General features: G+C 40.2%; 1 protein-coding gene across 6 annotated transcripts in view; it reads left to right on the plus strand.

Annotated features, from left to right (window-relative positions):
* LOC120558767 (vitamin D3 receptor A) overlaps positions 1–4358 on the plus strand; it is an 83889-nt gene extending 79531 nt beyond the window's left edge. For all 6 annotated transcript variants that reach the window (XM_039799992.1, XM_039799994.1, XM_039799993.1 and 3 more), the window contains one exon: positions 847–4358. In XM_039799992.1, coding sequence (XP_039655926.1) covers positions 847–1100 — 254 coding nt within the window. In that variant the 3' untranslated portion in view covers positions 1101–4358. The remainder of the gene's footprint in view (positions 1–846) is intronic.
* Positions 4359–12376: the final 8018 nt, after the last annotated feature.

Below are 12376 nucleotides of genomic sequence, written 5' to 3' on the forward strand. Positions count from 1 at the left end.
ATTGGCCCTCTCCTCTGTCCATTAATAAGCCAACATTTTTTTTCTGTTCTAGAAACTGTTCTTTAGCATGTACCACTCATGCCAACTGATGTCATTTCTGAGTAACCTAACTTATCTAAAAAATAAATAATATATGTATAATATAGAATAAGATATACTTTATTGTTCCCAAGGGGAAGTTTTGCTTGTACAATAGTCCTACACACAGCTGCAATCAAATTTAAACTTAAAACAATACGTAGCCACAAGACAGAACGGTGGTACACAAAAGACACAGTAAATAAATTGCATACACCAAGGATATGTAAGATATTGCGCGTGCCCTGTGAGATAAAAGATATCAATACATAGGCCTAATAAAATGTATGTATAGACTATGTGAAAATGTGTAAATAAAGGGAGTAAATATATGATTTCAAACATTTAGGCCAGAGTTAAACATTTGCTAAAATTAAGAACATGTTGTGAGCATTATAACTAACTAACTAACTAAATAGGAAAGTGCAAAGAAGTTGTGATGTATTTTGTGCTGGAAGTGTAGTGTACATTAAAATACTGTTTGCCGTAGCCAGCCAATATGATAATAAATTGCATGCTATGGGAGGAAGTAACTGCAATAACAATGTAAACATGTCTACAGACCATGATTACAGTACACTACAACAAAACAACCAACTGATGTTCTCTCTCCATCCATCCATCTCCCCACCTGAACTTTACTCTCCTCTACTTTCTCTCTGTGCCCCTCCCTCTCTCCACCTGCCTACCTCCTCTGCTCTGTGACCTCCCTCATAACGGTCTTGCGCACATTCCTTCCACTGCGCCCTCTCCCTTACCCAATGGCAGATCGTCCCGGTGTCCAAGACCACGGCCGCATCGAGCAGCTCCAGGACCATCTGTCGGAGACACTGCAGGCCTACATCCAGGTCAACCACCCAGGCGGACGCCTCCTCTATGCCAAGATGATCCAGAAGCTGGCCGACCTGCGCAGCCTGAACGAGGAGCACTCCAAGCAGTACCGCTCACTCTCCTTCCAGCCCGAGCACAGCATGCAGCTCACCCCGCTAGTGCTGGAAGTGTTTGGCAGCGAGGTGTCATAGCAGAGAAGGAGGCACGCTTGCATACCCACACACACTCATCACACATCACAGGACACACAGGACGACCAACCAACCCTTACAGCCTTTTCCCCAAGAGAACCCCAGCCCTGATTTATACCTGGACGTGAGGGAGAAAGATGGATCATCAGATAGGTAGACGGTAACCTTCAACCCCTTCAGCATCTGTCCATCCTCCTCCTCCTGACCTCAAGCAGCAAGGCTCAGATGCCTGGACCTCTAAATTTATAGATTTTAAGACATCTTAATATGCTCTGGATTTCTGCAGCACCTGGATAACCAGATTATATTTTAACCTCTGAATTTGCAAACACAGCACCACATTAAATGTCATTACGTCAGGCAGATATCCTGACTGGTAGACATCTGGAATAGACAGACATCCTGATCCTCTCCAAATTTAGAAACTCCAAAAGGAAGATCGCCTTTTCTCATCACCACCGTCCCTCCGGATATCACTGCTAAATTCCTGTCATTTCTTCTTTTTCATTTATTTTTATTTTTTTTACAGTGAAGACAGCTTGATGGATGTGAGCATCGCATCCCTTCTACCATCATCCTCATAACATTGTTCACATCGTCGCGATGACAGACAGAAATAGATACACAGATTTACATAGTTTAACCAATGCTGGCACTTGTGAGTTACAGACACATTGCTAGCAATGTTACTACACTCACGTTAGATAGCTATAAACTATTGTTGATTTACAGTTTGTTGACAGCAAAGACATCCAAATATATTAAACGTCAACATAGTCAGTGTTTTAAAAATACTTGGTTAAGATGGGCTGCTTAGCCCTGTGTATCTGTAGGTCTCAGATGGTCAGCTGAAGCGAAGAAAGGAATTATAGGTAGGAATCTTTCAGTATAGGAACGGTGAGAAGAGAGGTGCCATTTGGAGGAATGAGTAAAGGAGGTTGGATAGATGGAGGGATATGCTACGGTTAGAATTCCCTGTTCACAAGACAAAAGGGAATTTCACAAAACAAGAATGTATGTATAATGCTATATAAATATAAATGATACGTATAAGCTGATATATATGAATATATATATATATATATATATATATATTTAAGAGAGCGAAACATGGTTACTTCCAAGGAAGCAAGCAATTCAGAGTGTTGTATAAAGTAGAGGATTTGAAGGCCCCTTCTCAGTTGTGTGTGTGTGTGTGTTTGTGTGTGTGTGTGTGTGCGTGTGTGTGCGTGCGTGTGTGTGCGTGCGCGTGTGTGCGTGCGTGCGTCTTTCAAAAGACAATTGTAGACACACAAGAAAGCGCTGAGAAGTGTGAGGAGTCCTTCTATTTTTGTGTACAGTATATGAGAATATTGATGAACCACAAGGGGGTGTGTACAGGCTCTGACCGAGGGATTAGTGCAGGGAAGCACTTCTCTGTTGGATGTCGTCGTTTTTTTTTGGACCTGTGAAGTTTGTAGACAGACACACACAAACACAACGTCATGTTTCCTGGATAGTGGTTATCCAAAAATATTTGTTCGGCTGGTTAGATTGCTGCTAAGACAGTTCGAGCTAGATAGTTGGACAGAAGCCAACTACTGGCTGTTGCCTCAGGGAAAAGTTTGTCTGATGATATTGTGTACTTAGTGTTCATGGTGTGTGTGTGGCGTAAGCTTACAATCATAAGACAGAGATTGTTTTTGAAGCTCTAGGCATCACTGTGATTTCTAATCATACTAAATACTAAATAACAGCATAAGTAAGCTAAAAGTGAAACTTTTTGAAATAAATGGTGACTACAAGATTTTCATTACTAAACTTTATCTGTTCAGTTAAAAAATGACTTATGAAATAGTTTGCATAGGCCAAGAATCCATTAGAGATCATTGTTAAAGTAGACCTTCCCTTGAAATGGCTACATTTTAAAATATAGAGCCATCTGTGTTTAAAACATTGAGTGATTAATATCAGCCTTAAGGTTATTTTTTTCAGGGCAAAGTGAATAATCTACAGAAGGTAGCAATGTACAGTAGTTAAACAATGTATAGCCTGTAGTGTTTTTGGAATGAAATCCTTCAGATGCTCTAAACAGCTAGGTAGAATTATAAAACATGAGAAAGAAACTTTTTTTTATATTAAACAAAACTCAAGCCTCATACATTTTTGTCACATCTATATCATTTCAACACCAGCCACATAAGCGAGGTTTAGGATGTTACTTTTCAACATCACTACATATCATATCACGTTTCAGTCGACGCAATGCATGCTCACCCCTCACGCAGGCCTGGATCACCCCCTTGTGGACAAACTTTGTAAATACCACTTGCTAAGTCTGTACATAGTTAGAGATTAATGTAGGCAAAATACTAAGAGAATTCAATTGTTGATGATGGCAAGATGCTCTGGAGATACAGCACTATGTGCAATTAGGAGATGGACTCTTATGTTCTATTCAACTAGAATCGGCAGAGGCGGCAATCCTGGTCAAGTTATTGAGTTGTTTCAGGGTGCGCTGAAGAAGGCTGTCTGATATGGTTGTGACCATATGTCACATGTTTGGCACTCAACATTTAGCAAATTCAGATTTAACCAATTTCATAACCATGAAGTAATGATATTAGGCATTTCACAGATCAACACACCTGAAAGAACATCAGGAAATAACCTATATCATACCAGCCTGGCCAATAGAGTCCCTAATAAAGGGCCAGCATTAGTCCCAACCCTGTTTTGGATGATGCTCGTACTAGTGTGGTACGTGTAATGATGGGACTCGGAATTTGTAATTGCAAAAGACTTCATGTGACTGAACATTCCCAGTGGTGATCATTCCAACTGGCTGAGTCTCATGCACTAGCTACACTCTGAACATCAGCGTGAGCATCTTTAACTCTCTGGCAGCCTTTTAAAGGCACCCAACAACTCAGTATGTCAATCACCAGGAAGTGTCCTCTCTGTCCATTCCAAGCTTATGGATGTACACCTTTTCTCTTTCTCTCTTTCTAAAGTCTATCAATAAGCTTTTGACAATTATACAGTATATCCATAATATTCATTTTGGTGAAAACGTTATTTTTCTTTTTCTCTATTTTCTTTTGTTCTTTTCAAGATTGTCAATTTTAATGTGTGTCTGAGTTTTGCTGTCTAGCTAGCGCTTGGCTTGTTGCGCTGGGACCTCGTTATAATGAAGCAGAGGTGAGCCTGGTGGAGCCCTGGAGCCTTTTCCACTTGCAAAATGAGCAAGCTCCACTTCCCTTGTTCCCTCGATTTCAAGTGAGTGAATACGGAATAGCCCCTTTTTTTTAACTAAAGATGTGGCTTCACTTTCTTGTTCGGACAGGGAAGGGCCGCTGGCACTCATTCTCCTTCCTTTATCTTATTGAAAGAAAAAACACTCGTCGGTGCAGCCGTGGTACACCTGGAGCTGCACCCTGAGGTGAAGGAAAACAGTGGAGCTAAACATTTTTCATTGTCAATGGAAAGGCAGTCCCCAGCTCTGAAACACAAAATCAGCTACATCTACTTTTTCCAGAAGCAGGACGTCAAAACACAATCAAGTGATCATGAACTACCACTGCCTCAACTGACTGACACAGGATTTAGCCAATGGCAGCAGCATCAGCGTGGGCGTGCCTCTTCATTAACCACCCAACCATGTAACCGCCTCTTTTTCTGCAGTAGCCAATTACAGCAGGATTACTCTTCATAGCTTTAACTCAGCAGCCAGTCAGGCTCTGCTTTCGGACAACTGTGGTGCACCAAGGGCTGATGAGTCTGAAATGTAATGGAACAGCTGCTGTGGAATTGGATGTGTCACTTTACTGTGAAAAAGACAATGCAGAAATTGGCTCCTTTTGTCCCATTTGACCCAGACAACCGTTGGATTGGACCTCCATAAGACTGTAGAATCAGTATAGAAGATTTTAGGAGAAAGTATTTTTTAAATGAGAATTGCCACAGGCAGATGTAGTGACGTGCTCTATAGGCAAAGTGTGCAGTGACTGACGAGATGTCGCCTCCTGAACCCAAAGTGTGACATTACCTTTCTCACTATGTCTCGCATCGCATCTCTTGGAATTTTAGATTTGTAAAAATCATCGTTTGTTAAACAATAGTTGTTGAAATACATAAAAAAGTGGACTTTTTGTTTCTGTTTCAAAAGGAATGCAGGGCGGGGTTATGGGGTGAGAGTGTGCTCAGTTTGAAGAGTTCTGAGCGTGAAACATCAATTATTTAACGTTGCTATGCTGCTTTGCGACATAACGCTGCATAAATAAAGGTGCTGTAGGTAGGATTGCTAGGATCCAGGACTTGGCCAAAAAATTTGAACATCGACCACTTCTCAGTCCTTCCCCCCTTTCTGCTAAAGCCCAAAACGGTCTCTAAGCCCCTCCCCCCCACAACGGAATATGAATGCGTGTGCATCTAAAAAGTGATTGACACGCAGTTAGACACACCCCCTTGGCCCTGATTGGTACATCTGAACAGGGAGCTGTAGATTTTTGCAAATTGCACTACAGGCTGTAGTGCCGGATTATTTTTTTAATTACCTGCTTCATGTAGTTCTACTCGAACATAGGGTCAGTTTCAGCAAATATGACAAAAAGTTAGTTTTACAAGTCTTACCTACTGCACCTTTAAGTTTCCATTATTAATGGTTGCATTTGTGGATTGTACATGGAGAACATTATGCCTGCAAGACAGATCTGGATTACAATATTTTCACTAATGGCTAACATTAGTATTGTAGCTGATGCTACTAGGGCCATTAGCACTCAAATGAACCCAAACGAGGCCGCACTCTCTCAACCCTCCTCCCCTCAACCCAGGTCAGCAGCTCCACCTCAGTAGCCTTACTTACAGAAACCTCACTCAGCTGGAAACATTTAACAGATACCTCAATATTTTACAGGATGACTTTTCACAATAGCCTTCAAGGGAACAAAACATAAACACATACACTCACACAGACACACAACAGCTCTCTCCTCAGCAAACTTTACAGTTTTTTTTTTAATCAAACGTACAGTAAACTAGTTGCCAGTTGTGTAAAATATAAGGTTGTCCAGTAGAATCATCTTGCCAGTAGACCAGTCAGTATATGAGTAGATCCCAATGTTTTGGACATGTTAACTGTCACTCTTTTTCTGCTTTACTCACTTGATCCTCATCTCTGCCTCATTATGCATTTTCTGTAGTCTCTCTGTCTTTACAAACAGATGACATGCCGCTAAGCTTTGGCGCTGGGTTTAACCAAACATACTACCTCTCCCCCCCCACACACACACACACACACACACACACACACACACACACACACACACATACACATACACATACACATACACATATATATATATATATATATATATATATATATATATATATATATTTGTTGCAGCATGATTGTCCAGCATACATTAAATATTTTAACACTAATTTAGAATTTTTGTGTATATGTACAGTAAATTCTTTTTAATCTATTTTCAAATGCTGGATGAATTTTTTTTACCTCAAATCTCAATATAAGCCAACAAATCTTAGTCAGTAGATCAGAGGCCTCTCTAGCATCACGGTGCCACCGAAGTGTGTAAATGCATGTTAAGCCTACTTTCACATAGCGGCTGAAAGTGCACACGTTCTTTTTTCTTTCTTTTACATGTGACACAGATTTTCTAATTATTTTGAGCATAATTTTTAATATACAAGATATAACGTGTTACTAAGTGAGCTTTTTGAGGCACTGGAAAGCAGATTTATTTTCTTTCAGACAGAGCCCGGCTAGCTGTTTTCCCCTGATTCTAGTCTTTATGCTAAGCTAAGCTCAGCGCCTCCTGGCTGTTAGCTTTATATTTAGCAAACGGATATGAGAGCATTATCGCTTTCCTCAGCTAACACTCCGCAAGAAAGTGAATCGAATATATCCCAAAATGTCAAACAATCCCTTTAAATAGCAAAGCTATTAAAACAACAAAATAACTGAAGTAGTAGTAGTGGACATTAGTACCAGTCTGTGAAAACAAAAAGACGAAGCAAAATGTGAATCATAACACACTTGGAAAAGAAAATAGTATTTTTATTATTAATGGAAAATAAACGCAGTTTAACCAAAACAGACTAATTTAGAGAATCCACGATCAACAAATTAACGATATGATCAGCAAATGGGAATTGGGCCTGAAAGCCTGCTATGTGAGTGTAGCATGTAACCACAGAGGCGATGATGAGTGGATGTGCGTCTGCTCATCAGTGGACAGGGAGAATTTGGACTTGAAGCCGCTCCTCCTTGAGTCTAGCAACGCCTTCCTAACCGTTGTTGTAGCAAAATGCCACCAGAGTCGGCCAGAAGACTCGTCTGTCTGATGGGACTCCACAGAGCTGCCAGTTGTAGGCCTACTCTTTTTTTGTTTTTTGTTTTTTATATATAGAGAGTTAAAAGTGCTGGATTAACAGTTGAAAAACCTCTCAATCAGGCTTGTGCAGACGCTTTCAGCTTCATACTAGAGTGACTCGGATAAGGGGAGCGGTAGTTAGACTTTGACAACCGCTCTGTCCTAACATCTAAAATGTAAAAAGTAACAGCTGCGGCCTGGATTTAACACCCAACACAGTGTTGTCCCTCAGTCTGCTTCGCTTTGGTATTGCAGTTTCCGGTTTGTTTGTCTCTAGCTTTCTATATGATATAAGGGTTTGCAACATTGGGATCCCATATAAGATATTCTAGATACAAATAGTGTGTATATTATTTTTTTAACTCAGCAACCAGCCAAGTCTCACGACCCCCGCTACAACCCAACCTCCGCACTCTGCCTGCCTTCTTCTAACTCCCTCTAACTCTGCTCCTGAATCCTTTGTTTATTTGCTGTTTTTTATTCACTCAGCTTTCAGGAAACCAGGCCTTCAGAATATATGCTGTGAACGACACACCACGCCTTTAGGGATCACGCTTAGTACTATATCGACTAATGAATCACGTTTCATGTGGAAGTTTAAAAGCTTTGGGCCGATATGGAAATTCAGTCTGATTGAGTTGATTCAGTTCTTAAAAAGTATGAGATATTTAGGGATGCAATTATTTGATTGCATCAACATGTTATCTGTTTCATGTCCTTTATGGAAAATGGATATTAGGAAGCTTATTTGTTGAGTAAATGGTTAAATATAATGCAAATCAACCGACTGAATATTGAACTTTAGCTGCTTTTTTTTCAACCGATGTCTGAGTAAATCTCAGTTTGGAGCGGCCACAGTAAAGGTCTGTGGCTCGGACTGAAATATTGTCGCCCATGTGTGAACCTGAGAAGAGCAGGTAGATAGAAAGTCGTCTTTTCTACTGTCGTAACAGATGGATGGTTGTCATTCAAGACCGATTGTCATCTGTTGCTCTGATCGCATTTCTCTGCTACCTCTTTAAATATGTGCTTGCTCATACACAAATGCACTTAAACAACTGCACTCACAGGCAAACATACACTCATACTGACTGAAAAAGACACTGAATACAGTACACACACTCAGACACACACACACTCAGAGACACACACACACTGCACATTTCTGTGCACTCCTTTATCCTTCACCAGCAGTTTTTGCCAATGATGCACTTGTGTTTTTGTCTCTAAATGCTCTGCAAAATGTGTGACGTCTAAAACTGATTTGTTCTCATCGTCTTGTGTTTTTTCTTCTTTTAAAATAAAACAAACTCTAATTTCTATAGCAGGTCCTGGGCTAGCCAGGTGGTTTGAAATAAAGTGAACATTAATCAATCCAGAACATACAGAAAGTTACATGTCTTTTAAAAAAAACAAAAAAATAAAACATAAATGCACATATTGCTCAGCTCAGTTGTACCTTGGTGTGCCTAGAACCCACAGCCTTATTTTGGGACAATATCAGGTGTTTTAAACCAGAATACAGGGACGATCTGTCCTTGTATTGCTGCCAGCTTCATTCATTCGGTGGTTAATCTTTCCTGTCTTCATATCCACACATTTGTTAGTTTCTTCAGTTGTATCGGTTTTATGAGTCAACAGTAGCTTGCTTGTGGGAGATGCATGTCCTTATGTGCTGAGTCATTGTTATTCTGCTGGTTGTTCTTTAGTTTCATTCAGTACTTTAATTTATTCCCCTTGGCTGATTTGTCAGTGACAGTTCTTGTAAAGCCTAACCATAGATTATATAAAAAAATTATTTAGATGTCAGTTCAAAATCTTTACTTGATGTGCTGACGCAACAGTCTAATGTAACTTCTTGATTTTTATTTTAATTAAGCTTTTTTTTTTTTTTTTAAAGAATGTCCAGCAGACAGTGACCTCCCATAGCATTAACTATTCTCATAATTAGGACAAAAGCAAAAAAAAAAATAAAGCTTATAATTGTAATTGATCTCAGCAAAGTCCCAAGATAAGTACCTTTACCTTCACACACGCACACCACCATGCAGTAATACTCACCCAACCTCAGTGCATATACCGTTGCCATGGCTTCGTTGTTGATGGCACCATCAATCGCCCTATTTATAAAAGAAATAGTGTTATACATACAGTACCTTAACCAATGTCTCTCTTCATGGTCAAAGTCACCACCTGGTTTTTGTGTTGCTCTTTTCTTTTTGCTCTTCTCGTCTTTAAAGTTGATCCATTGTACTTTGATTACATGCATTGTATGTAGTAAAATACCGATAATGTTTTGGGGAAATCACAAATAAAACAGCTGTACATAATGATGCAAAACATCCCTTGTGTTCCTGTTTTCTTTTAAGGCTTGTTGTGTTTCTGTAAAGGAGACATGAATTTCAGAGAATAAGATTAGATCTTAAAACCTGGTTTTATTTTTTTTTTTTGAGATCTCTCGCAAAATGGAGACTACTTTAATTTCTATTGTGATGTTTACAGCATTAAAAACAAACATTTAAGGCAATGTCTTTCAGGAAAGAGAGCCCCTGTTCATCTTAATAATCCACAGAAACATTTATTGGACTATTTATTTAGTAGCAGTTCTGATAAAAAACACAAGTCTGTGGGATATTCAGACTAATTGGGACTGTTGGGAATTATTCTTGGAAAGACATATTGTTGTTCAAATATTTAAATGCCATTTTGCTATGGTGTGAGCACAACACATTACATTTTAGCAAAGCCAAACGTTAAAAATGGGCATTTTCTTGTTTTGTACATTTCCACTCAGTGATGCAAGTTGTAGTTTAAACATGGTGCACATACATGTCTTTGGTCAGTGGAGGGCGCTAAGATTCTGCTGTTGCTGTAGTCATCAGCAGCTAAACACCTTCTAGAAAGTGTGTGTGTACAAAAAAAGATACACTACCCAATTTCCTATTTTATGGTTTCTTTACAGTCAAAAAGTAAAATGTGTAAACCAATGAAATGTCAGATTTTTAGAGACAGGTCAGTCAAATTATAATACAGCATTTAACAGAAAGTAATGATTGTGTTATGCTAAAATATGCAAAAAATAGTGTAGATGTTTAATCTGAATTACTCTAAAGAAGAGGAGGAATGCAGAAAAGTTAGCCAATTTACAGTAAATATGTGCACAAATGCAGGCACCTAATGGCATGAAGAAAAGGAAAGAGAGGGTTTGGACTGGCAGCGACACTAGGCTGTTTCAAAGCTTGGCACTCATCCTCAGGCAGCATCCTGATTCCAACAGCTCTTTATCTTTTCTTGTATGTTATAGCAGTGGTTCCTGACCTCGGGGTAGGGATTCCCCCAGGGGATCCCAAGCTAAAACTAAGAAGTCCCAAAATGATCATGGAGGAAAAACAAAATGTATATAGACAGTACAAATCATGGTTGTTAGACCTTCAACAACAGACAGTGTGACATTGCTTGTTTGTGAAGGCTCTTACATTCACTTTCCTCCTGATGTTTGATCTCCCCCCCCCCCTTCTAATGATAAGACAGCAGCTGCAGCATGATGAAAGGAAAAAGAAGACCGTCTGTTTAACATGATGTACAGTTTAAGAGAGATGGGCCTTCACATACAATAATTCAACAAGAGCTGAAAAGCGGAGACATGTGAAAGTGTAATAACCATCTCAGACCTCTCTTTCATTGCAGACTTTTCCTAATTTGCCCGTGTTATGACAAACCCCACCCGCCCGGCCCTTTCCAGCAGGATGAAACAAACGCTTGAGAGTTATTTGCAAAACCCTACATGACCCAGGTCTGGCGAGCAAGAGGATAACAGAGTGCTTGGCCTGTCTGTGATGAGAGTCATCCAAACATCATTAGAACCATTTTCTCCATGTGACCCTGTAGGAGACGCCTCACACACACACACACACACATAGATCTGTGGACTTCCTGGAAAGAGAAAAAAACGAGGAGAGATAGTGAGAGAGCGGAGAATGGAGGGACAAAGAATGGGAGAAATAGGAGGAGAAATGGCCAACCGTGTTTTAAGGAGGAGAACCTCATTGATTAACTAATGGAGGTTTTGAAAGCAGATTGCTGACTGAGTAGCTTTTAAATTGGACCATTCTCATGACAAAAAGGTTTGGCTGCTGTCAGTTTAGTGAGTATTTCCCTTTGTTTATGTCCATGACGCAGCACCTCGTGGTTGGATGACTGTGTTCTTGCTTGAAATAAACTAGGCCTACAGCGAAGCCGCCATCAGCACTTCTATATTGCACTCATTGCGGTTTTCATAATAACTGCTTCTCCCATTTTTAGTGCGTCTAAGACCGCCAACCAGATGCTAATGGCCCACGCTGCAGTGTTGATTGGCTATTATTTCACAGGCTTTCACGGCTCGTATGAAGAGAGTTAGGGGCCATCCACACGGAAAAGTTTTTTTGTGCAAACGCACATGTTTTGCATCGTTTGGGCCGACCATCCAGACGAATCCTGCAAACGCACTGCCTGAAAACGCACTTTTTTGAAACCTGGTCTCAGGGTGAAAAAATCCGAAAACGGCTCTCGTTTGGCTTCGTATGGATGGTGAATACGGATCCGTATCGATGATGTCATCGCCACACCCCTCTTTTACACCCTCTCCCACGGCCGCTGACGCACACAACTGCGTTGAAGCTAAGCCAGCACATCCCATCTCCATGGTCAAACCAGCTCACTTCATCTAAATACTGTGTCTCTGCTCCCTGACCCTTCCCTCTGGATTCTACACAAGATATATTGCTAACGTTATGTAGCTAACGTTAAACATCGCTAAAGTAGCTGACCGCTCCAGCAGCGAAGTAACGTTAAAGTTAGCTGCTATGGCTATCTGTTTATAAAGTGGAAGTAGACAATTTATCAACTAGCTAGCTAATC

The sequence above is a fragment of the Perca fluviatilis genome, chromosome 5, assembly GCF_010015445.1.
Source record: "Perca fluviatilis chromosome 5, GENO_Pfluv_1.0, whole genome shotgun sequence".
In the NCBI taxonomy this organism is placed as follows: domain Eukaryota; kingdom Metazoa; phylum Chordata; class Actinopteri; order Perciformes; family Percidae; genus Perca; species Perca fluviatilis.